General features: G+C 40.4%; 1 protein-coding gene across 2 annotated transcripts in view; it reads right to left on the bottom strand.

The window, feature by feature from the left end:
- Positions 1-19,503, bottom strand: part of zmynd19 (zinc finger, MYND-type containing 19) — a 35,878-nt gene extending 16,375 nt beyond the window's left edge. Inside the window, exons 1-2 of one of the 2 annotated variants that reach the window (XM_079814690.1) lie at positions 19,283-19,490; positions 1,326-1,385 (exon numbers count right to left, since the gene is read on the bottom strand). In XM_079814690.1, the coding sequence (XP_079670816.1) occupies positions 1,326-1,385; positions 19,283-19,333 (111 nt within the window). In that variant the 5' untranslated portion in view covers positions 19,334-19,490. Of the gene's footprint in view, positions 1-1,325; positions 1,386-19,282 lie in introns of both variants that reach the window. The other variant, XM_079814691.1, reaches the window with a different exon arrangement.
- Positions 19,504-27,933: the final 8,430 nt, after the last annotated feature.

Raw genomic sequence — 27,933 nt, 5'->3', positions numbered from 1 at the left:
ATTTATGCTGTGGGCAACATTAATAATCACATCCTTCATCTTTAGGCTGAAATGGCTGATAGTTTAGAATTTTTGTTGTTAGCTTCCCAAACATCATCAATTCATGAAACTATCCACTGTTGCTCAGAATTACTTATTCTCCATATGTACAATTACTCTTCATCTTTTGAGAAGTTATAGGCATACGAGTCATAACAGGCAACACCCATCAAATGTCAGATCATATTTGCTAAATGATCAAAATTCTTTTAATAACTTTTTGCTAGCATGGTCTAGAGCTGACGTGTAAAGTTTGATACATTTATTTGTCATAGTACACCATTCAGATTTGATGTTATTAGCCGCTGAAATTTGATAGCCTGGTGGCGGCCATGTTTTTTTTTCAAGTCAGTCATGTCAGAAGATTAGGGCAATCAAAGATGCAGCAAATCAATTTTAAAGTTCATTGATCATATGGTTGCAAAGTTATAAAAATGTCATTAAATTACCGCCTATTGGCAGAAGTTAACCAAACCTGGTGTGCATCCTCAGAATGTCCTGTTGTCTATGTGTGTTAAGCAAGTTCAGCAGATCAACTCGTAAAAGTGTTTGACTAAATAATTAACTTCTATCTATTGCAATGCTTCAATGAATCTAAATTGACAGCGTAGTACCTTGCTGTTTGTCTGCCTATTTAAGTGATGATTGGACCAACGGACTATGAGTTTAAAAAAAAAAGTAGGTCTTAATTCTAAATGGTGGAAAAATTATAGTTATTTGTAGGTCAAGACTCAAGGATTCAGGGGGGAAAAATACATTTTATTTCCCCTTAGGGTTCCAAAGTTGTGATCTAAAACGCGAATTGCCTTATAACGCCACCTAGTGTCGGACAAATGTGTGTCTGTGTGCCTGAGTAGCTGTGCACTATATCGGGACCATTCTGCAGAGTTTGGGGTCTCTGCGATTTAGGGTCTCTGATACTCATACATTTTTAGGGTAGAAAAATAAAAATGAAGAAAATCGGTACAAACAAAATAGGGTTCCAGCACATTTTCCATCATGTTGCCTCTGGCTTGGCTTGCTCAGTAGGGGACACAACATTTTACAACTAAATATCCAAATAAATCTAATTATTAAACTAAATTAACCATATAAAGTAAATTACTAATCACCGTTTTCTCCAGAACGGCTATACGGCTGAATAAAATTCTGTTGCATTATTTTCCTGTTTAACACTGTGAAGCTGCTTTGAAACAATATGCATTGTTAAAAGCGCTATATAAATAAAGTTGACTTGACTTGACATTCTGTGAAGAAAAAAAGAAAACAAAAAATGTGGTTCTCACCTCAAAGGCATAGTTTTCCACTAACGGTATGTCTTGCTCATCAATCAAAGTGTACTTTGTCTGAAAAGAACAAAATGTTGTTACAATGCAGATAAAGTCCATTAACAATTCAAAAACATATTAAATGTCTTCTCCTCACTGAATATATGCATGTATATGTATAGAGATCCTGTCATATCCCAAAACTCATTATTAGCAGAGTTGCTTGAAAGTTTCTAATAGGACTATATATGTAGGGTGCAGTAAGTTTTTTTCCTTCATCTTCACAAAGACAGGACCGGCTACACAAAATATACCTGCATTTACAATAAACAATAATTTGATAATAAAAAAATATATATATTTTCAACATCAACTTTGTTGCAAGTTTTAACATCATTATTAAAACCACATCTGCTTTGCATGCATTTAATTTAAAAAAGTAACATTTATTTCCAGTATATTTTATACGTAACATTTCGGCTAGAGTAACTTTTTTAGCCAAATTTGCTTTACCATCACGCTACTATTACTAGTTCAACCGATTCATTGAAAAGATCTGACTTGGAAGAACAATTTGTTCAAGAATAGAATATCACTACTGTAAAAGAAACAAGTATAATTAATCAGGACTAATACTAGTCATGGCATGTTGAATAGCATTTTAATCATTGTATATATAATTTTATCGGCAGCACTGCTACTTCTGCAGCGTGATCTAGTAATTGCTGACTCTATTACTCCAACTCTGAGCGAACTCTCTGCTGCTCACCGCAGGGCTTCTCAGGTGCTGCGAGCAAATCACTCCGCAAAAGTAGCAGTGCTTCGCCTTCTGAGAATAGTATGTATACGGTTAGAAGATGGCTGTCTCATGTGACCTTGTTATTTGTACACACTGTGACTATAGACATCACAACATGTAAATAGGAAAATGTTGGCGTTATTTTGTCACTTATTGAGCAGTAGGTTAGATGGAGCCGTTTACCTCCAGTCTTTGTGCTAAGCTAGGCTAGCGGTGGGTGCGTCAGACAGTGTTATGGCACGCACAGAGATGAGAATGGTATGTATGGACTTATCTAACTCTGCGGGATACAGTAAATAAGCTAAAGTCCCAAAAAGACGGCGTGTTCCTTTAAATTTATTGAAAATATCCTTAGACCTTTTAAATGTTCTTCTGCGTTTCTCCCTTGTTTTGGCAGTCTGTTGTTATATAGGGTTAGATTTTTAAAATGCTTAAGGCAGGGGTGTCCTAAGTCCGGCCCACGGGCCAAATGCGGCCCAGGGATGAATTTCAAACGGCCCACTGCGTGTCTATTAAAACATACCCCCCCGGGTATGTCCACATATGTGGCCCGCCACGGATAATTTACAAATCGTGCAGGTTCACGATGTCAACGCAAGGTGGCAGTAATAGATTTTAGGCCAGGGAAACAGCGCCCAAAGCGGAACGAAACAGCGCTACTTGTGCTCTGCACAACTCACGAGCTCTGACTCTAATGTGTTTACCTGCTGAGTGTCTCGGTCACGTGCCCACTAAACAGCCCGTGAGAAGTGTTCGAGTTCGGCACAGAGGTCTCTCCGGTACGAGCTGCGAATCTCTCTGTGATTTGATTTGATTTAAATCCAGTTAAACAGCACTAACTTAATCAATAACACTAAAGTGCAAATCAGCGGAGCCGATTCAGTTGTAGATTAATATCTCATTTTATTTCATTTGTAATGTAGACGTGTATTAAATGAGCAATAAAGGCCAAATTGCAGACTATTTTTGTCATAAACTTGCAGTTGTGCATTTGTATTTATATGTTTATAGACTAAATCCCTCAAAGCCATTCTAGATATAGAATTTTTTTTTTTTTTTACTTTTTGCCTTGTGCGCACTGCAAAAAATGCTGTCATTTTGTATTTTTGTCTGGTTTCTAGAATAAATATTAGTGCTGGGCGGTATACCGGTTCATACCGAATACCGGTATTTATTTTTGTTATGATATGAATTTTGATGATACCGCAATACCGGTATGTCGCTTAAACAAGCGCGTCATTGTTTGAGAGGGGACGCATTTCACTGTTGCACTGTACTAGTGAGACCAGTCAAAGCACAGCTGAGACCGCATTACAGAATCCGAGATCGCCTCCTATACCCTCATTCACTATTCCCTACGTTATCACTTTATTTGAAGGAGTGAATGAAAACGAGTGCGTGAGGTCGGACAACCATTGTGTGTACATCGGCTGTACACTCGTTATTGCGGTGTGATGTGGGATAGAATGAGTGCACTCAATAACGTTCACTTTGGTTTCGGACACCACTACAAAGTGCTGTCCCCTCCAAATAATGCCCTATTTGAGGTTATAAGGGGCGATTTCGAATTCAGCCCTTGATTACAGTGGATAATTCAAACTACACGCGGCGCGTGCGAGAAAGCGGTTTCTGCGCGGAGAAATACATTTCAAAAACGTATTTTGCTTATTAAATGCAAAGTTTTTAATTTCAAAAGCATTTCTAAATTAAGTTCATATTTCCAACAGATGAAATTCTGAGCTAACTAAGTGGTGTAGACTATACGGCTCTTTCCTTGCCATTAATGCCTAATGACACTCCTATCCCGGTAGCCGGGATAAACATAAACCTACCAACATCCGTGGCATAATTTTTGGAATGACTTATCGAATATTGGTGAACTACTGCACAATGTTTCAAAAGAATGGAAAATTCTGAACAAAGACTTCGTTTTGACAAGTGATTCGTTAAATGTCTCTAACATGACTGTTGCAGCTCGGCAAGTTCTCATCTGAGATGTTATACGCACACCCTGAATTTGGCTTCTCAGTGAGCGCTAAAGTTGTTTTTCTCCTGCATTAGCCTATGTTTTAAATATTTTTTTGTGGCTCTAACCAAAGTAAACTTTTTTTTGCTTTAAAGACATTTTTTGTTAAAATGTTCTAAAGAAACTGAAAAATTGTCACACTTAGTTGCAAATTGAGAACTGTTTATTCTTAATGATTGTTCATTGCAATTGTATGGCTTACTAGGTTTCATTAGAGCTTGTTAATCTTGAATATAACTTTGTTAATAAAATAAAAGTATTGAAAGAAATCTTCATAATAATTTTTAATATGGCAATACTGTCAAACAGATATTCTAACTATAAACAAAAAACATATTAGCTCCAATTTTGGTTAAAATGTAAAAGTTCATGTATTTGCACAGCAGGATAATTAGTTACCAAAAATGTATGTTAAGAATCGTTTTGGGAATCGGACCGTTACTCCCAGAATCGGAATCGGATCGAATCATCGAATCGAACTCACAGCCGCATGCAAACATGTTGGCATGGAAGTTTTTTACTGTGAGCGTAGAATGCCATTTGTAAAACTTGTAAGGCTAAAATAAACCGCGGGGGGGACCACCAGGAAAGCGCACAACACGACAAACCTAGTTAGACACTTAAAACTCCATCAGTTTGAAGGTAGTAAAGGTAAAACGGCTAAAGCTGGCCAGAGCTCAGAGCCAGCCACAGGTCAGCAGCCTCTCCTATCTTTCCTTGGTATAAACAGCGAAAAGACCAAAGCAATTACAAAGAAATTGTGGACTTCATGGCGCTGGATGTAGGGATGTACGATTAACCGAAAAATAATCGAAACTGACATTCAGAACCTCTAACCGACGTATTATGTCGGTTATTTCTGTTTTAGTCACGTGACTTCGCCCCGTCAGTCACAAGTGAAGTGTCAAGTGCAGTTTGCAGGCACACAGAGAGATGCAGGAGCAGTTATCTTTGTTTATAGATGCCCAGAATCACTATAGAAACTGCATGTTTTACACAGTTTATTCAGGTAAGTTAATTGCCGTTCTTATAGCCTACGCGGTGCCAAACACACACACACACACACACACACACACACACAGACAGACAGAGCGCAAGCCCCGAAGCCAGATCACTTTCACTTGCGTGACGCCTCATTAAGTTTGTCAAGTAAATACGTTTAAAGACATTTAAAGCGATTGTGCACTATTCAAAAACAACAAAACGGAAAACTTCTCCGTTCAGTGCTCAGCTTTTTTCTGTGACACAGAGAGCTGAGCCGTGTTGCGTCTCTGACAACGCGCGCGCGCGCGTGTGCTGAAGGCACACCTCTTTCATATATTGTGACACGTGAACACTCAGACAGAAGCTCGCACATCACATGAAGATCGTGCGCAGAGAGGAGCGCAGAAACGCAGTGTCAACGCCGTCCTGTGACAAAAGTAAAGTCACTAAAGTAGCTTAGAAACTCAACCGGTATAATACCTTTGAAGTAAGTACAAACCACAGCTTCATAATGAATAGAGACGGTATGAGTAATTCACACACAATCACGCTCTCATTAATGCATTCAAATAAATGTAATCTAGGCCTACTGTGCTAATTTATCTGTATCTGATGTACAACAAACAGAAATCTGCCCCATAGACAATAACTGCTGAAAGTGAACCGTTTCCTTCAAGTATTTTAAAATCACAAAGAAATCCACTTTTTCATTAAAAAAAAAAATCCACCTTTAATATTAGAAATTATTTACAGTAAAAACCTTCTTAGGAACTTACTCAAAAACCTCATGAGGGCAAAAAATGGAAAGCACAAAAAAGAAGAGGAAAAAATGCAAAATAATCGTTCATTAATTGTAATCGAGGTAAAATGTTCAATTAATCAAGGCCAAATCGTTACAGCCCTAGCTGGATGACATAAACCTTCACTTAATGAGAATTTACCGTTTCATTTGAGAAAACTGTCATGTCAACAAAGACATCGGCAGTGTGGCAGCATTTAAAAAAAAAAATAGAAAAATGGGGAAAAAAGACGAATGTAAATTTTGCAAGCAACAGTTTGCATATCACAGCTCGAAGACAAACATGTCATATCACCTAAAAACGGTAAGCCAACTTGTCTGCGTTAGGTTGCCCCGTCTGTTTTGAGTACGCTATATGAACATATCAGAATAGCCATATTTCAATGTTTTTTATTTGGAGCCTAATGTGCGATGCGTGTGGCCACTGTTTGCATTAGTTTTGAGCCTATGCTTTATTTTGTAGTTATGCACTTTATTTAGTTTCTGCTCTTGATCTGGCTTGTTTAATAAATATTCCTTTTTTATTAAAACGAAGTGCCTTTTGTGTTTAAGAGTAAAAGCTTTAAGTTAATAGTCTATTCGTGTCTCAGCCGCAAAGCTGAGCTGAGCTCATGTTCGAGCTGCAGAGCGGCTGAAATATTAGTGTCTGTCAGTAATTATAATACATATGACAAAAACAATTGTCTAAATTATGTTGCATATTCCTCAAAAGTTCTTGTGATGGTATCACTAGTTGACAACATAGTAACCGTTACTATATTTTCAGAAATCATAGGATATGATATTGCTCAGGTGCACGTGATGCAACGCAGTCAGAGCCCACAGACTTGTGTGTCAGACTCATTTCAGTGCAAAATAATCAGGTCAAAAACTATTTAATATACTGCAAATAGCCTACTAGTTTTTTATGTTTATTTATAATTCATTTAGGCAGACAACAAGGCTACCAAGTAGGGCTGTAACGATTTGACCAAAAATAAAAACCTCGATTAATTGAACATTTGACCTCGATTACGATTAATGAACGATTATTTAGCGTTTTTTTTTTTTTTTTGGCCCCCATAAGGTTTTTGAGTAAGTTCACTGATAAGGTTTGTACTGTAAATATTTTCTACTATTAAAAGGTGGAATTTTTTTTTCTAATGAAAAAGTGCATTGTGATTTTAAAATACTTGAAGGAAACGGTTCACTTTCAGCAGTTATTGTCTATGGAGCAGATTTGTTGTACATCAGATACAGATATTAACACTGTAGGCCTACATTACATTTATTTGAATGCATTAATGAGAGAGTGATTGTGTGTGTGAATTACTCTTACTGTCTCTATTCATTATGAAGCTGTGGTTTGTACTTACTTCAAAGGTATTAAAATGTATGCCTATAACGGTTGAGTTTCTAAGCTACTTTAGTGACTTTACTTTAGTCACAGCTTCTGTCTGAGTGTTCGTTTGTCAAAATATATCAGGCATTAGTTCAACATAATACACATCTGATGGTCGAAACTCGCTTTAATGTTCAAACTGGCAGGGCTTAAACCACATAAAAATGACAAAGCTCTGTGTGGACGCAGGTGAAAGATCTGCCTTCAGGGCGCGCGCGTTTTCAGAGACGCGACACGGCTCGGCTCTGTGTCACAGAAAGAAGCTGAGCACTGAACGGAGAGGTTTTCCGTATTGTTGTTTTTGAATAGTTCACAATCGCTTTAAATGTTGAAACTGGCAAGCCTTTAAACGCATTTACTTGACAAACTTTATGAGCACGAAAGTGAAAGCGGATTCGGTGCTTGCGCGCGCCGTCTGTGTGTGTGTGTGTGTGTGTGTCAGCGCGTAGGCTATAAGAACAGCAATTAACTGACCTGTATAAACTGTGTAAAACATGCAGTTACTATAGTGATTCTGGGCATCTATAAACACAGATAACTGCTCCTGCATCTCTGTGTGCCTGCAAACTGCACTTGATGTGACTGACAAGGCGGAGTCACGTGAAAACCGAAATAACCGACATGGGAAAAATACGTCGGTTAGAGGTTCTGAATGTCGGTTTCGGTTATTTTTCGATTAATCGTACAGCCCTACTACCAAGTACTGCGCACAGTGAGCAGCTAATTAATTTAACGTTTTTTTCCTAACGTAATTTTTAGTCGAAAATTTCAGGACTTCAGACGACCAAGATTTTCTTTGGTTGATTACAGCCCTAGTGACATCCCTAGCTGGCAACATTTATTATTACCCAATTACTGAACTATTATTTGGATGAGTATTGTACACTACAGGTTCTCTCATGCATAGGATCAAAAAAAGATTTATAATATTTTTTTTAATAAAAAAAAAAAAAAAAAAAAAAAAAACAGATTTTCAGTTATTTGTTATTTCTACTTCTTTCCAGGCACAGAACACTTATTTTTTGAGAGTTGTTTAAGTGAGAGAAGATCCTGTTCTAATGTTTAATAATTTATTTTATAATAAAAATAAAATTTTGCTTTGAAGAAAAAGTGGATTTTTGTTTGTATATGTTGTCAATTATAATTCTTAGAAAGAAAATCGGAATCGGCAAAAATCGGTATCGGCCGATCTCATTGACAAAAAAATCGGAAATCGGCCAAGAAAATTGCAATCGGTGTATCTCTACACATTACTTTTGCGCTCCCATCTCGCTTCTATACTTTTGCAGAGTATCGTGCACACGGCTTTATAAAGGGGGCACTGGAGTTAAAATAACCTTTAAAAACGTGTCTCCATACCTGCACTGACCTGCATCTGGCGCGTCCTGTGTGAATGACCCTGACCCTAAACGAATTAAAAGATAAACAGCGCCTTCTTATTTCAGTGCTGTTATTTAAATAGTCAGTTTGCCTCGTATATTCAGTTTAACAGTGTCAACAGCAAGCCAAAGAGATGTTTCAACTGAACTATGCATATTAAATGTTCTAGCTCTGTCCATGCAATAAATTCTTAAAGGGTTAGTTCACCCAAAAATGAAAATTCTGTCATTAATTACTCACCCTCATGTCGTTCGAGACCCGTAAGACCTCCATTCATATTCGGAACACAAATGAAGATATTTTTGTTGAAAGCTGATGCTGAGAAAGGCTTCAGATAGGCCTCCATTGGCATTCAGTACACTTATACTCCCAAGACCGATAAAAGGCACTTAAAACGTCGTTACAAAGTCCATCTCACCACAGTGACTCTACAATAATCTTACGATGCGACGACAATAGTTTTTGTGCGCAAAAAAAAATCAAAATAACACCTTTATCCAACTTGTTACTGCCTTCCGTGTGTGTGCCTCCACAAAGCATGCGCGAGAATATGACGCAGATCCGGCGTTCGGACAGATGAACCAGAAGAGATTTGTTTACAATCAGAGGAAGACGCGCGTGTCTAAGCAGTTGGATTCTACATTGATCGTGCTTTAGGTCTCGGCGTAGTGCTCAAAATGGGGCTTAAGTGTGCATTTCATGGATTCCCGAACCCCGGCGCTACATCATATTCTCGCGCATGCGTCGTGGAGGCACACGCGGAAGGCAATAACAAGCTGGATAAAGGTGTTATTTTGATTTTTTTTTGCGCACAAAAACTATTGTCGTCGCATCGTAAGATTATTGTAGAGTCACTGTGGTGAGATGGACTTTGTAACGACGTTTTAAGTGCCTTTTATCGGTCTTGGGAGTATAAGTGTACTGAATGCCAATGGAGGCCTATCTGAAAACTTTCTCAGCCATCAGCTTTCAACAAAAATATCTTTCTTTTTTGATCCAAATATGAACGGAGGTCTTACGGGTGTTGAACGACATAAGGGTGAGCAATTAATGACAGAATTTTCATTTTTGGGTGAACTAACCCTTTAAAGGGTTGATGAATTGAGAAATCAACTTTCCCTTGGGCTTTTGATATATAAAAGGTCATGTTAATATAAGAATATCCTGTAAGTTTCAGAGCTATAAACTTCCTTGTTAGTCAAAGAAAAGCTTTTATTGACACCAGGCCCAGCAAACGATTGATTTCAGAATGTGCCCGGCTATGACGTGATTATCTATGGATTATGTGTATGTGTCTGACAGAACATACCTTAGCACGCTGTCACAGGCTGGGGAATACTTTATTTGTGGTGTTCTTGGTTCATTACTGTCTTGATGTGCGTTGTTCACTCGCTTGACTCGATATTTCAAGGGCGCACGTGTACGGTTCGCGGTTATATTCATCGATCGGGCGGGCCAAGTAACGTTAATAAAAAAATAACATTCCAATCAATCGCAGGGGGATGAGAGATGAATCATTGTGTTTGTTTAATAAAGACATTTTGCGAGCCCTGGCTGTGGGCTGGGCGATTCATTCTGGTTGCCGTTTTCCAAATGCTTTCACTGACAGCATCTAAGTCTTCAGTGCGGTACGCCCATCGTTTTTCAGAAAGCCTCAAAACCAAGGCAGAAAATAGCCTATTTATATCATTATGATGTTTTTGAATGTAAAAACCATGCGAACGCAATAAGTTGACCCCAGACAACAGTTTTTTATAGCCAATATCAACTTGACATGAATCAAATCAGAGCTGTATATTAATATTTACAAGATACATATTCACAAAAACAGCTCCTCGTAATTCACACCTTAATAGCACAGATATTTCTGCCCGTTCCGCTTGTGTGACTGCAGCCTCTGCTTTTCTGCTACAGACTGAAGTACACAATTAACATGCTGCGCCATTACTTTCAGTTAATAAAGGAAACAACGCTGCAAATTTCTGGTGTTATTTTTGTGATTGTTTGGGGCATTCTACAGCCTTTCAACACAGAGCCCACCTCAGATCCTTTTTAATGAATGCACAAATCGTAAAAACAGATTAACACTATCAGCTCCTAAATTCTGATTGGGTAGGCAAGGCAGACGTTTGGGTGGGCTTAGCCCACCCCCGGCCATGCCTAGAACCGGACCCGTCTGAGCGAGAGAAGCAGTCATAAGAGAGCTAGAGTTGTCAAGTCCGCTTACAATAAGCGACTTTGGGCTTCTTTTATTGGTAAGTTGCGTTAAAAAAAAACATGCAGTGTTTCCCCTACCATTGTTTTTGGGGGGGGGGGCGCCCCGCCCTCCCAAAACGCCCCCCCGCCCCCCCTGAATGAATGACAAAATATTTGTCATTACGGTCGACAATAAGAATTGCCCGATGGTTCAGTGCCAGCGTGAAAGACACTCGGGCCAATGCTGCATCTTCACGGAAACTGATCATTTGCGCATTTTTAAGCCTTGCCAATTTAAATATTCAAGCGCTCATAGACGAGAAAGTGTGTCTCTCAGTTTGCTCGTCGCGAAGGGCAGCAACACACCACACACACACACACACGCACGGCCACGCGTCTCACAGCGCGCGAATATTCACACAACATTATATCAAAATGACTGTCTTGTTGAGTATCATCGTAAACCTAGTCGGTTAGGTCTTTTAAATGAACGTAAACATGAAATTTGCCAGTCACCGCCAGCATTTATGGTCATTTTCACAAGTTTTAATGGTCCACAGAATATTTAAACATGCAATATATCAAAAGAAAGAACAGACCCACTGTTTTATTTCAGCTTCATATATTATTTTTTTAATCAACACTTGAATGTTGCAAGTTTCATGAAAAAGCAACATTTTGAGCATAAAGCTGAAAAAAATCACGTTTTTGTAAAAGACTACGTTACGTCCGAACGATGAACAAAACACAGATGTTGTAGATCGAGTCCATCAACACCCCAAAGCTTGACAGTCCTATAACTCGTCCTGGGTTGACATTTCATTCAATAACATTAGGCAGTTTTGATTTATATGCTGTTTAATGGTGATGATCGCATTATTTTACATATACATCTGCTTACACATGATATCGCACGTTGCTTCTTCGGCAGTGTTTTGATCAGGAGATTCTGTTCTCGTGCAGGAAATGCGCTACAGCGCCCCCTACCGTATAACAGTGAAAACATGGAAAGCCGGAAAATATCGTCATTGGCTGGCTATATAAATATTGAGATAACAAAAGACAAAAAAAAAAAATCACTCACTGCTCTTGACTGAATAACTTTTAATAAGGGTTAATCTGTATTTATTCTGTATTTATCATTTTATGCAGACTATGCAGTTATATTTTACATTTGATTACTATTTTTGTACCTGACAATCTAGTTTAGACCTACATGAAAATAACTGTTTATTTCATTTGTATATGTTTGTTCTGCTTTATTTATTTGTGCTTTTGCTCATAATTTGATTATTTGTTCTTATTTTATTACTGACGGTCTTTAACAATATAAAAAAAATATATGAGTTAGGATATTCGTTTTTAGAGTCATAACCTTATTTATTAAGCTTATATGGCTCAAAAACAATACTAGGCCTATTTTATTTTATTTGTCATTTTTTTGTGGTGGGGTCAGTGAAAATTCTGACAGGACAAGTAAAAATTTGAACCCCTGAAAAAAATCCTTAGCATTGAGCCCTGAAATATAGTATATATATTGTTTATACTTATTTACCAAATTAATTAATTTATTGTCTATGGCAACACCACGTATCCGTAACACTCCTGCTCCGCGACACTAGTAGTTTCGGGGGAAACTGCAAAATGATTTCCAATGTTATGTTATGTTATAATGTTATGCGACTAAAACTTATTTTTTTCCTCTCACAATAAGTCATTCCAAAAATAATGCCATGGATGTTGGTAGGTTTATGTATATCCCAGCCACTGCGTCGGAGACGTAGGCGTGTTATCCAATTAAGCATTAATGGTAAGGAAAGCGCCTTATAGCCTACTTGAGCATATGTATGAAGTGTTTGTGGGTGTTTCTCCCTCACATCTGCTTCAAGGTCTTGATAAATTGTGGCATTTCTTTGTTTAGAATCCAGTATTCCTGTAATTCTGTTGTCTTTTATGAGTTTAAAAAAGAACACGTCGTCTTTAGGGCTGTAGCGATACACTAATCTCACAATACGATACGATACACGATATTCAGCTCACGATACGATATATATCACGATATTCAGCCAACGATACGATTCGATATAATTCGATACACTTACATCATTTTCTGAAAGATTTAAAGGGGACAGAGTGATTTTGGTGACATCTTGTGAGTGTTTCATTTACTTGGATTGAATTAACTGAACGGAAAACTAAAATCATCAATTACACAATATATGTCTCTGACGGGACAGAGAGTCTACAGCTTGCAAATGCTGGACAAAATGAATCAAAGATGTGTTGAGAAAATTTGTTCCATTAATTGAAACAGTGCACACTGTAGCTTACAAGGGACGCAACGCAAGGGAACACCACAAATTTGTTTAACCACTTGAAAATTAAACAGAGTGACCTATGACAATCTAATAAAGAAACAAAAACTGACGAGAGCAGGGGTGCCGTGTAAACGTCCTTTTTTCCCCCTCATATTTTTCAAATAATTCTCTCTTTGTAAACTTTGTTCAATGCATGCGAGTGCTGCCATATTTTCGAATATGACCAGTCGTTTTCGCCCTCTTCGCCCGGGTTTAGTGCCAGAAGACGCGAATGAGAAACCGCGCGCGCTGTGAGAAAATGTATCTGTATCTGATAATGTATCATCCGAGAGCGCGCACACGCCTCTCAGCGCGCAAATATTGAGTTCTCTTTCAAGTCTTGCTCTTGAACGGACAAACTCACACAAAACGTATGTCAACATGTACATCTTGATGAGTATCCTAGCAGGCATAGTCTGTATATGCCTTAAGTGAACTTTATACAGTCGATAAAGACGACACATATCCGATCATTAGGTCTTAAAGAGGCAGTAGCCTTTACTGCTGTCTGTTTAATGTCAAACAACAAAAGACAAGGACATCACTCACCGCTCTAGATTGAATAGCTTTTGTAAGTTTAATAGGATTAATCTTTAATTTATGCACTCAAATATGCAATGTTATTTTACATTTGATACATTTCTGTACCTGAAAACTAATGTTAGACGTACCTGAAAAGCATATCTAGACGAACCATATTGTTGATCATGGTTATCATTTTTACGTGAATACTTTTATACTTTGATTTGAATATATCATTTTTACGTGAATACTTTTATACTTTGATTTGAATATATGTTATATTATTTATTTTAATAGTTCAAAAAGTACAACAAATGTTACAATTTCAATTGAATTGTTGAAAGGTGTATTTTTAATAAATACAACACATTCCCAAAGTCATGTGAAATAATCGTGTTACATAATCGTGATTTCAATATTTACCAAAATAATCGTGATTATGATTTTTTCCATAATCGAGCAGCCCTAGTGTCTGTGTTCATGATGATATGACAGTGGGTGCGCGTCTCAGTCATTCAGCTCCCTAATTCAGTAAGGGCACTGATCAGGGATCAGCCCATTGACTCCTGATCCTGTCCTGATCAGTGCCCTGACTACTGAACCAGGAGCAGAACGAGACGCAGACAGTTTTCTCAAATGAAACGGTAAATTCTCATGAAGTGACGGTTTATACGTTCGTGTCGGCAGAGACTACAAGAGCGAGTGCGCGCGCGACGCTCGTCATCCACACAGGCAGAACATGCAGGAGTAATATTTAAATAGTATTTTGCAGTTTATTATTTACAGACACTAGTATATATTCGGCTTCAGTCTGGAGCCCTGCGCTTGAAGCGACTGAACGCTATGGTGAGCTATTTTTAGAACAGACCCGCGGGCAACTCGTGTGGTCCGTGCGGGCGACTCATGTTGTTGACCCCTGAGTCTAAGTCGTCGCTTTCCTTCTTCTTTTTAAACCCAAAGTGCTGCCACACATCTGCTTTTAAGCATGAAGGCGCTGGATTTATATTCGCCGCCATTTTTTTGAATCTCCTCGCTCTGACTCCGTAAACAAGAAGAGGTAGACGTCGGCGTTTTTGTAAAGTTAGTAGTACGGGTAACTTGCTCTACAGCGGTACTAGCGGCTGGCTGACCTAATCGCTCTTCCTGCAACGCAAATGGGGGTAAACAAGGGGATTTTAATGGGACTTATGTATCGATACTTGCGGCTTAAAAATCGATACTTTCTTGTGAGAAAAAATATCAATTTATATCGCAGAATCGATAAAATTGCCCAGCCCTAGTCGTCTTCTGTCCGCGTCAGAATGATCGATGGTACGGTGACGCATATCTGCCACATCATATATATTATTTTTTTCCACTATTTTTTTCAATTTTGTTGTAAAAACAAGATGTTATGTCATTAAAATAGACTGTGAAGTTTGGATTTTTCCCTTAGGCATAGTGTTAAAATAGCCTACTCCGTCATTTATGGTATTGTAGTTTGCATATATATTGTAGTATGCAACGTGTTGTACAATATTTGAGTTTATTTATTATAAGTAGTGTATTTGCTTATTATTATAATTACTAGGCTTTGTGAATATTTATTTAGAACATTTAGTTAATTACCGTTCTCCAGTCAGGTTGTAGTCACCACGAGAGAAGGGCGAAATGTTTAATTTTCATGGTGGTAGGCTAACTCAAAGTTGCAGTTTTTTTAACTAGGGCTGCAACTAACGATTATTTTAATAATCAATTAATCTGTCGATTATTTCTTCGATTAATCAATGAATCTGATTCTTTTTTTTTTTACATTAATTTACAATCCTTTAATCAAGAAAGAACTGACAGTGCAAAAAATCTTCAGAAAGTGCACAGGTTGCTACAATAAATCTATAAAGCTTTTTTTTATATATATATATATATATATAAATAAAGAAAAATACTAGTCAGAAAACTTAACAGGATGTTAGAACTTGTTCTCTACAATACACTCAGACGCACACGGTCACAAACAAAATTAATGGGTTTAGTTAAATTGTAATGCATTAAGAATTTCTCTAAAATGTCCAAACCCATTATATACTCCTGGAGAAAACATCTACTGTATTAACCTATTAATATGAATGATATTAAATCCAGACACAAATTTAACTGCTGTGACATTAAAAAATATGATGTAACAATTAAATAAAACTACTCCTCCTAAAGAAGAACACGTCTTATTTTCAATGAATGATATGCATTCTTTATAACAACTTGCATACAACATTCCTTATAAATTAAATATGGATTAAATAATTAATGTATAATAAATATAATGAATCCTTATTAAAACTAAAGGTGATTTTCTCTGTCTTTTGTTGTTTGATTAATATTAAGAGCACAAATGGAAGCAGGTTAATGGACTGCTGTCACTTTAAGACCGAATGCTGACCGAAAATGACAATAGATATTAGTCATAGTTTTTGTCATTCAAAGCTGGTTTTGATTTTAGTCTTGTTTCTGTCTGTGAAAAATGTTGTTGATTAAAATACTGACAAATTATTTGTCAACGAAATTAACATGGCAACAGATTGAAAAATGAATGGGCCAAAAAAGGCAAGTGAATAAAAACGTGGCTTTAGTCTTGCAAACTATACCACCCCTGCTTTACTACTGTTATTAACAAGCTAACGTTAACTTGTCATGCTTGTCAAGCTGGATAACGAGTAAACAAGCACCAGAAGAGCTACTGGAGGGACGGCACGCTCCTCACTTCCAAACGGAACAAAAGTGGGATTTTGTAGTGACTATGCTGCCTTCACGTGCTATCGGAAATTTGATGATTCCGACTTCTGAAGTCGTGATTACGAGCGCATTGCATTCAAGTTTCAAAATGTGAGGGCGTTCATGTGCAATGTTTACCTAGGAAACTCGTATTTACGAGCACGTGAAGGCAGTATTAACGTTCCCCTGCTGTTGAACTCCCTTCCTCCTCATCAAGGACTCCAAGATGTTTTCGTTTTAGGTGCTGAATCACCACCGCGGTGCTTCCATGCCATGTCGTGTCGCGTCTTTAGTACCTTTTAAGGGTCTTGAGAGTGAACCGTGCCATTGTGTCAATGGAGGCCTTTCAGAGCCATCAGATTTCAACTAAAATATCTTCATTTCTGTTCCGAAGATGAACGGAGGTCTTACGGGTGTCGAACAACATGAGGGTAAGTAATTAATGACAGAATTTTCATTTTTGGGTGAACTAACCCTTTAAATGCGTAATGTATTACAATTTAACTAAACTGATTAGATTTTAAGAAACTAAATCTACTGTAGATTTAGTCAACTAAAATCTTATGAAATTTAGTCGACTAAAACTAGACTAAAACTAAAAACAATTCAGGTGACTAAAATATGACTAAAACTAAATGGCATTTTAGTCAAAAGACTATGACAAAACTAAATCAAAATATGCTGTCAAAATTAACACTGGTTAGGCTATGTTTAAATATTAGCCTATAACATTATTTTTAATTAACTAATTGTCTGTATATTTAATAAATAAGAAGCAAACCAAGATTGGCGGGAATGGATTGACGTGCGTAACGTTTTCCTGTTTTCCTTAAAACAATTAAACAGAATTGTCAAATATTCGGGTTCATGTTATACAAGCAGAACTAAACTTTATTTTGGGGAAATATTAGATTCCTGACCACTTTTACAGTCTATAGGCCTTATAAAGAGATGCGCTAAAGCACAGCCTGGTGCGTAATGGTGATTCCAAAGCGCTCTTCTTTGGTCAGAACCACGGAGAGCGATCGCGGACAGGTCCGTCCTATGCACTGAAACTTTTTACAATGCAACAAAATTTTAAAGAGCATTATTAAAGCAAGCTATTAAAATATCTATTATGTAAGCACAGACAATATAACAGTATATTAGTCAGTCATTTTAATTAGGTTAAACAGTGATTTGATAACGTTTTTAATTTAAGGCCCACGCACAATTGGTCTGGCTCTGGCCCATCCAAAACTGGAATTCTGGCGCCGTGCCTGATAAATAATAATAATAATAATAATAATAAAACGTGTTTCGCTTTATTGCATTTCTGCTGTGTTGGACTATGATGTCGCCACTGCATCAAAATATTTCTCAAATGGCAGTGCCCCCCCCCGCCGATGACCCAATGCCCCTCCAGTAGATCTGCTCTGGCACCAACTCTGGACACACTTCATATGCACTTACAGTCTTTGCAAGTCCACGTGTCCATGAGACGTAGTGTCCCAAATTGTTATGGTGCCATTTGGGACAGGGCCCAGCGATGATAGTAAGTAGAAGTATATGTATATTTTCACAAACAATGCCACCAACAGAGATGTACATGATGGATAGGAAACATGGAGAGGGACCTAATTTAATTTGAAAAATATTTTTATAATGTATTATTCATTACAGAATATAATAAAAAAAACAAGTATACTAATACTAACAGTATATACATATGGTGTGAATTTATTTTATTATAAATATGTTACTATATTACAGCTCCCGCTTAGTGCTCTTGTCTTTTTCTGCTTTTCCATCTACAAACCTATTCTGCTCACAGGTGATCAGAGGATCCCGCAGTTGCAATTTTATGATTTTTGTAAAATAACTTATTTTGAAAAGTTTTTGATATTCAAACTCTGAGTGGTTTCAGTTTAATATGCTGCAGGCTTATTTATTGATAAATAATATTGATGATAAATAATATAGGGCTTGTTTTTGAAGCTGCGGTTGCGTATTTGTCTTACAAGAGTTTGCCACACTAACTGTATATTTCAAGTCTTATGTGCGCACTTTTTCATACAACTTCTCACACTCCTGTTGTTAAACCCCATAGAGATCTGTTTACCGGCTGCCCTCTAGTGTCATGGCAATCAGCGGCCTGTCCAGATTGGATTGGTTCAGGATGACGCAAAGAAACCGATCAAAACAGTTACGTTGAATAAGCTGGCAGCATTTTGCAGAACGTAAAGCGATAAATTAGGTGGTGGTGAAGCAGTGACTGTATAAATGTTTGACAGATAAACCCGGTATAGGCAGTGCTAAGGCTCATCACAGCCGTCATGCCGGTTGTCATGCTGCGAACGGTTCCTGGTTGAGGCATTTTCCGAGCTGGCTGAGCCATATTGGATGCCAGTGTCATTACTGACGTGGATCAAGCATCGGGAAACCCAACGGTCTTGTGTTTAAAACATTATTGAAGAATACAAGAAAAGGGAAAAAAAACTACTTTTACATTCCCTAGTTAACAAGCGAACTCTCGCCCGAGCCAGTAGCGCTGTAGCGGCACTACACATCAAAAGTAGGCGGTTCAAAAGGGACTAAACCTACTCGGCTGATGAGCTGACCAGTTTATTATAAAACCCGCCCGCTTCGACGACAACTACATGCATATATCCCCCTCTGACCAAGGTCGACAACACCAAAATGGACTAATGTGCCACTTAATTGTTAAACAGAAGCATTTAGCTCACAGATCTCGGCTCCCCTCCCCTTTGCGTCGCACATGGCAGCCCTAGGATTCAGCTCACCTTCCCGGCCACACGGCCAAGTCGAACAATCCCAAGCTTGAAATCCGACATTAGAGGGGATGTCAGGACTGGGTTGAAATGTGAGAGCAGGTACGCCGGTATTAGCCAGGAAATCGGTCCGGGCAAACCAACCCCGAGTACAATTTTAGTGTAATAGGGTCAGTCGTTGCCCGTGTCTTCCCCACCCGCTTCCAAACCTCCGTGATGCACCGCTGAGAGGCGTTGGAAAAACCTGCCAGCTTCGGGTGGGAGGGACTAACCAAATTCTGAACGTAAACCAATTGTAAAAGAGGACTGACAGCGATTTGTCCAATCAGAGCTTCGTCGAAGCATTCGTGTTGGCTGTTTAATTCTTATGCTGACGTATGATGGATAAACTGGAACGTATTTCACCACTCTGTCCAATCACAATACGAGATTTCACCACAAAGCCCGCCCTCTGTGAAACCACGCCTTTTCGTATCTAAAATACGACATTTTAGCGCGAAACAATGCTCACCGGCACGACTGGGTCCAAGTGGCCTAGTTGTTCAAAAGTAATGGGGAATTATTTTTAATATCCATAGTCTTCTCTTTTTGCTTCACTGTAGTGAAAGGCTTAATAGGCTTAATAGGTTTATTTTCTGACCAAGTTTCATTAAATTTGATTTCCCTTCTGCTGGTATCAGGATAATCCTGTTTTTTGTGTTTTGTTTTTTTTCTCATAAAATGTAGCCCAATCTTACTAAAACAATTGAACAACACCAACTGATGATTTGATCCAGATCAAAACCAAGACCTTTTTTAAGATTTGATCCAATTAAATTAAATTTCTTTCGAACAACTGAACACTGGTTGTACAAAAAATAAATAAATGTCATCACATTTTTTTTCTCATTGAAACCTTCATTTAATTCGGATGTGCCAAGTTATATGGATTAAAACATGTTGATTTGAGCAAAATGCATAGGTATAACAGCTATGGCACTAATAATATTCTATAAAACATAAATGTAACATTAATTATATATATATATATATATATATATATATATATATATATATATATATATATATATATATATATATACACTCTAAAAAATGCTGGGTTAAAAACTAAAAACTTAAAAACTGGACTAACCCAGCAATTGGGTTGTTTTAACCCAGCAATTTGGTCGTTTTAACCCAGCGATTGGGTTAAATGTTTGCTTAAAACAACTCAATCGCTGGGTTAAAACAACCCAATTGCATGGTTAGTCCATTTTCAACCCAACTTGGGTTGTTTTTAACCCAGCATTTTTTAGAGTGTAGCCTATATATGTTGCCAAAAGTTTTGGGACACCTGCCTTTACATGCATAAGCTTCAATGACATCCCATTCACATGGTGCGTTCACACCAGACGCGAATTAATCATTTCGTTTTGCGCGAGTGATTTATGTCAATGGAAAGACGCGAATAGACATTCTGCGACGCGATTCGCGCAAATTGAGCGTTTGACGCGTGATTCGCCAGTTGAAAAATCTGTACTTTGGCGGATATTCGCGCCGCGTTAACCAATCAGGAGCTTGCTCTAGTAGTGACAACAATGCTTGGAAGAAAGTGAGAGGAGGTCGGACAATCTGGTAAGTTGTAAAAAATGCTCTTTACTCAATTTGAGCTATACATAGGGTGATTTCACGGTGATGGGGACACTTTTTGACACCATTGAGATGACTTGGAAAAAGTGTCCCCATCACCCTGAATTCTCCCTATTGCTTGTAAAAGCCGGCAAATTGAGCTTATTTGCCGTATTTTCAAACAATCCATGTCAGCCATTTCGCAACGAGACGAGCCGGTTGGCAGAAGCCACTCCCATTACGCGAATGATGTTGGACAAGAAGGCCTGGCTTGCAGTCTCCGGTCTAATTAATCTCAAGGTGTTTTATCGGGTTGAGGTCAGGACTGTGCAGGCCAGTCAAGTTCCTCCACACCAAACTCGCTCATCCATGTCTTTATGGACCTTGCTTTGTCCACTGGTGCAGTCATGTTGGAAAAGGAAGGGGCCATCCACAAACTGTTCCCACAAAGTTGGGAGCATGAAATTGTCCAAAATGTCTTGGTATTTAAGAGTTCCTTTCAATAGAACTAAGGGACCAAGCCCAACCCATGAAAAACAACCCCACACCACCAAACTTTACACTTGGCACAATGCAGTCAGGCAAGTACTGTTTTCCTGGCAACCGCCAAATCCAGACTCGTCCATCAGATTACCAGACAGAGAAGCGTGATTTGCCACTCCAGAGAACACGTCTCCACTGCTCTAGAGTCCAGTGGCGGCGTGCTTTACACCACTGCATCCGACGCTTTGCATTGCACTTGGTGATGAATGCAGCTGCTCAGCCATGGAAACCCATTCCCCTGGAGCAACATGGAGTAAAGTGCCTTGCTCAAGGACACACTGGTGGTGACCGCTGGGATCGAACCAGCAACCTTCTGCATATCAGTTCCATGGTTTAACCCACTGGACCATCATCTCACATTTCACGAACAGACTTTTGCATAGGTGGCAATCTATCACGGTATCACGCTTGAATTCACTGAGCTCCTGAGAGCGACACATTCTTTCACAAATGTTTGTAGAAGCAGTCTGCATGCCTAGGTGCTTAATTTTATACACCTGTGGCCATGGAAGTGATTGGAACACCTGAATTCAATGATTTGGAGGGGTGTCCCAATACTTATATATAATATAATTTCATCTGAAATATATTTACTCCTGTTTTAAGTGAATGTTGTCCATTCACTTAACAGATTAATAGCCTACCTACAACAATGTTTTCGGTGAAAAGATAGATTAAGGTTGACGGTTAGGCTACGCATGAAAATGAAACAATTAATTTAGGAATCAAAATGTTGCATTGACTTGCAAGGGTATTTTTGAATTAATCTTTTAAGCGAAAAATAATCATTTCGTAATACCTTTGTAAAAAATGTTTATTATATGCACATGTATGTATACGGCTATATGTATGTATATAATATCAAGATAAATTTACAATTTACAATGAACATGCTAGAAAGTTGCATTGGTTAAATTATGGTAACAAGAAAATAAGAGAATGTAGAACAAGGGCCTAAGTATAATTAAAACAAAGTAAAACAAAAAGATCAAAAGATGTCACTAATCAATTTTTATATATTTATTCACTGTCTTTGAAGCATGTGACCGCATTTGTAGGCCATGAAAGAGACTTTCATTTAGATATAATTTATTCCGTGCTGTACCAAATTTAGTTCAGACTCAACACTGACTCGTTGAGTTAAGACGATGTCCCTTAACTCAACGAGTCGGTGCAGTCTGAACTAAATTTGGAATGGCACAGAATGAATGATATCTAAATGAACTAGGACATCACTTTCATAAACAAACTTTAGGAAGGAGGCCTGTATCCAAAATCACCCCCTATACCCTTATTCACAATTCCTTATACATTACTCCACTAATATAATCCATTGAATGAGTGAATAAAAGCGAGTGATCAGATTTGGACACTGAGTGATCAGAAGTGCTTATATCACTATCTTCTGTCGAGACATGGGAATTCCAACAGCCAACAGCCCGTGGGCGTGAAAAATGGATGGCAGCTGGAAGATAACAAAACTAGTCGCATTTCATAGAAATAAAGCATTATTGCATACAGAAAGGCCTTAAAAATGGCTAGATCTGCTTATTTTTCGACTCTCTTAGAAGAAAACAAACACAATCCTAGGTATTTATTTGATACAGTGGCTAAATTAACAAAAAATAAAGCTGACATTTCCAAACAGCACAGCAGTAATGATTTTATGAACTTTTTTACTTGCAAGATTGATAATATTAGAGAGAAAATTATAACCATGCAAGGGTCTACTACAGCATCGCATCAGACAGTGCATTGTTGTGTCCCTGAGGAAAAATTCCATTCATTCTTTGCTATAGGATAGGAAGAATTGTCTAAACCTGTTTGTGGCGAGGGGGGCATGGTTTAGGTCTGTGACGGGAGAGAGAGTCAGAGGACGGGCGGCACGTAAGTGAATCAAGTGCAAATGACTGACACCTGTCTCTTGTTGCAGTAATTGGCGTGGGGAGACAGGTTAAAAGCCACGCAGGAAATGAGGACTGGAGAGAGAGAGGCTGGAGACGCACACATACACACACACGCTGGGAGCTCGGACAGGGAGGACGTGCAGAGAGGAACTGCCAAAGTGAAACCGTTGATACATGAGAAATACAAGTTTGTTTGAGTTGTGCGATGTGCACATTGTTCTTTGACCTGAGTTAAAGATAATAAACCTGTTCCGAGTTTCCAGTCAGCCGACCCCTTGTCTTCTTCCTTTCCCATTCTACGAACATTGTTACATTGGTGCCGAAACCCGGGAGGAAGAAGACCAGAGCCGCTGGCATGCAAACGCCACCAGCGACGCAATTTGCGGACATCATCACGGCGGTCGCGGGCCTGCACAACGAGCAACATCAATCAATGCTGGAGATCAGGGAGGAGCAGGAGCGGCGATTCCAGGCGCTCTTCCTGGCCCAGCATCAGGACCACGAGCTGTTCTGGAGCTGTCTTGACTGGGAAGTTCCAGCCGGGGATTCAACATCCACACCGGCCAACGCCACCCACATGCAGCTCACGAAGATGGGGCCGCAAGATGAGCCAGAAGCCTTCCTCGATCTGTTCGAGCGGTCCGCGGAGGCATGTGGGTGGCCGCGACTGGACTGGCTGGTGCGCCTCATCCCGCTGCTGTCCGGTGAGGCGCAGATAGCAGCCCAACAACTTCCAGTCCAGAACCTCCTGGTCTATGATGACCTGCGACGGGCCATCCTCCAGCAGGTCGGGCTCTCCCCCGAACAACATTGTCAGCGGTTCCGGTCGCTGACGCTGGGGGAGAATACCCGCCCCTTCATGATGGCCCAGCAGCTCCGGGACGCCTGCCGCAGAGGGCTGATGGCTGACCAGTCGACCGTCGACCAGATCGTGGATCGGATGGCACTGGAGCCTCGGGCTCTCGAGTGCCATCTAGGGGCACGGAGCCCCTCAAGTTCCCTCCAGCCACCAGTCCCATTTCCCCTCTCTCCCCACGACAATTCCTTGGTTCACTTCCTGCCACTGGGGTGGCGGGGAAGTCTGGGCCGGCCTGTTGGCGCTGCGGGGATCCGGGTCACTTTATAGGTCGATGTCCCGTGATGGAGGTTGGGACGCTGATCCGGATCCCCGACGCGCCCCAGGCTGCCCCCGATCGAGCCGGGCTGTACCAAATACCAGTGAGTATTCAGGGGGGTACCTATCAGACCTCTCTCCATCAAAGCCTGATACAATCGTTGGCATTGGATAGGAGCCGCATGGTTAAGCTACGGTGTGTCCACGGGGATGTGGTGAATTATCCGCTGGTGACGGTTATAATTCAATTCCGGGGACAAAAGCATAGAGTGGAGGTGGCAGTTAGTCCGCGCCTCCGACATCCGTTGATTTTGGGGACCAATTGGCCAACATTTGGTAGTTTATTGGGGTATTTGTGTGTGGATGTCTCTTGGGACAAAAGAGGGCGGGGAGAGAGAGCGGCTGTGCAGGTGGGAGAATCTGAGCCGGGACCTTCAGGGACTGTTGCAGTGGAACGGAGCGGTGTGGAGAGGCTGATCCTCACTGACCGCGATGATTTTCCTCTGGAACAGTCCCAGGATGAGTCGCTCAGAAATGCATTTGCACAGGTCCGGTCGATCGACGGACAGGTTCTCCACCCTGATCAGCTGCTCTCATATCCTTATTTTGCCATATTAAAAGAAAGGTTGTATCGAGTGACCCAAGACACTCAGTCAAAACAGGATACAACCCAGTTGTTGGTTCCGAAAAGCCGTCGGGAAATGCTTTTCCAGGCAGCTCATTCCAATCTTATGGCTGGTCATTTGGGTCAGCCGGCCACACTGAATCGCCTAATGGTCCGGTTCTTTTGGCCGGGCATTCACGAGAATGTGCACAGGTGGTGCGCGGCTTGTCTTGAATGTCAGCTGGTAAATCCGCCGGCCTTCCCAAAAACGCCCTTGTGCCCGCTACCGCTGATGCAGGTCCCCTTCGAGAGAATTGGCATGGACCTCATCGGACCATTAGAGTGATCTGCACGAGGGCATCGTTTTGCATTGGTCCTGGTGGACTATGCAACACGATACCCCGAAGCAATTGCCCTCCGTAGCATTTCAGCAAAGAGCGTTGCGGAGGCGTTGTTTCGGTTAATCTCCCGAGTGGGGATCCCAAAAGAGATCCTCACTGATCAAGGCACGGCGTTTATGTCACGTACGTTACGCGAACTTTACGAGTTATTGGGCATTGGACGTTCTCAGAGAAGCTTGGGAGGACGGACTTTCGCAAGGCAAAAATGAAATTCAGTATGTCATGGACCTAAGAACAAAACTCCACACATTGGGGCGGCTATCCATGGAGAATTTGTTACAGGCTCAAGACAAACAAAGCCGGCTGTATAATAGGGGAACGAAACTGCGTGAATTTACACCGGGAGATAAAGTACTTGTATTACTCCCAACGTCTAGCTCGAAATTGCTCACCAAGTGGCAAGGACCCTTTGTGGTCACACGGCGAATAGGGGATCTCGATTATGAGGTGATTCGATCGGATAGGAGCGGGACACATCAGATATACCACCTTAACCTCCTTAAAAAATGGAGCGAGACGGAGTCAGAGTCAGTGATGCTGGCAACGGCAGTTCTTCTCGGGCCAGGAGTGAACACAAAACGTACATCTCTCGTTCTGGAACCAGGGGGAGACCATCTCTCGCCGTTGCAGCTCACTGACATAGCCCAGTTGCAAGAAGTTTTTGCGGATGTGTTCTCGCCCGTACCCGGTCGGACGAACCTCATTCAGCACCATATCGAGACGGAGCCTGGTGTGGTAGTTCGCAGTCGGCCATATAGATTACCGGAACACAAGAAAAAAGTGGTTCAGGAAGAATTAGAGGCAATGCTAGAGATGGGAGTGATAGAAGAATCCTACAGTGATTGGGCCAGCCATATAGTTTTAGTTCCTAAAATGGACGGCTCGGTCTGATTCTGTGTGGATTATCGCAAGGTGAACGCTGTGTCAAAATCGACGCATATCCAATGCCAAGGGTTGATGATTTCCTCAATCGGCTAGGCACGGCTCGTTTTTATTCGACGCTGGATTTAACGAAGGGATATTGGCAGATCCGCTTAACGCCTTTATCCAAAGAAAAAACAGCCTTTACGACGCCGTTTGAATTACACAAATTTGTTACACTTCCCTTCGGGTTGTTTGGGGCTCCGGCCACGTTTCAGCGTCTCATGGATAAAATTCTGTGGCCGCACATGCCGCTGCGTACTTGGATGACATCATCATCTATAGTAACGATAGGAAGCGACATATGGAGCACGTGCGGGCCGTTCTGAGATCACTGAGACTTGCCGGGCTGACGGCCAACCCGAAGAAGTGTGCGATTGGGCGTGTGGAGGTCAGGTATCTGGGTTTCCACTTGGGTCATGGGCAGGTGCGTCCTCAAATTGACAAAACAGCAGCAGTTGCAACCTGCCCGAGACCTAAGACCAAAAAGGAGGTGAGGCAGTTCCTTGGGGTAGCGGGATATTACAGGAGGTTTGTTCCTAATTATTCGGACCTCACTAGCCCACTGACTGACCTCACTAAAAAGGAAGCGCCAGACCCGGTCCAGTGGTCAGAGCTGTGCCAGCAGGCTTTTACTCAGGTGAAGGCTGCTCTGTGTGGCGGGCCGCTCTTACAATCACCTGATTTTTCTCTCCCTCTTATGTTGCAGACTGATGCATCGGACAGGGGGTTGGGGGCGGTCCTGACCCAGGAGAGGGAGGGGTAAGAGCGGCCGGTGCTGTACATCAGTCGTAAGCTCTCTAAGAGAGAGCTTACTCTCTTAGAGATTATGCTTCCAGAGGTCATAGATCCTCTTCTTAATATCATTAATTCATCTTTGCAATTAGGATACGTACCAAAAACGTTTAAACTGCATGGCTATTATTGAACCCCTTATTAAAAAAACGTAACTTAATCCTACAGAATTATGCAATTACAGGTCGATCTCGAATCTATGCTTTCTGTCAAAGATAGAAAAGGCAGTACCCTCACAACTATATTCCTTTTTTTAGAAAGAAATGGTATCTGTGAAGATTCCCAGTCAAGATTTAGAGCCCCTCTGAAGGCCTCATCGTCACAACAGCTAGTGGCACAGAGCCTCAACAAAACCTGTCTCCACACCGGCGTGATGAAACCTATCTTCAACCAGATGGAACTGGATTAAATATTTTGTTAGTTCTGATCCCAGTCTGACTTCTGATCTGTAGCTGCCTGAATCCTAATCATACAGTGTTTGTTGGTTGGCCAGAGGAGAACTGGCACCCTGACTGAGTCTGGTTTCTCCCAAGGTTTTTTTCTCAGTTCTGTCACCTGATAGAATTTGGGTTCCTTTCACTGTCGCCTCTGGCCTGCTTAAGGCTGATTTATACTTCTGCATCTGATCTGCGCCGTAGCCTCTATGTCGTTGGCTACATGACGATTTTCATTTATCACTGGGTGCATTTACATGGAGCACTGTACACTCTCAAAAAAAAGAGTACAAAATTGTACCTTTTAAGGTACACGTGTCCGTCACTGGGGTGGTA

The sequence above is a fragment of the Gobio gobio genome (assembly GCF_949357685.1).
Source record: "Gobio gobio genome assembly, chromosome: 4".
In the NCBI taxonomy this organism is placed as follows: Eukaryota; Metazoa; Chordata; class Actinopteri; order Cypriniformes; family Gobionidae; genus Gobio; species Gobio gobio.
The sequence above is the reverse complement of the archived record's forward strand: the minus strand, read 5'-3'. Positions and strand labels throughout refer to the sequence as shown.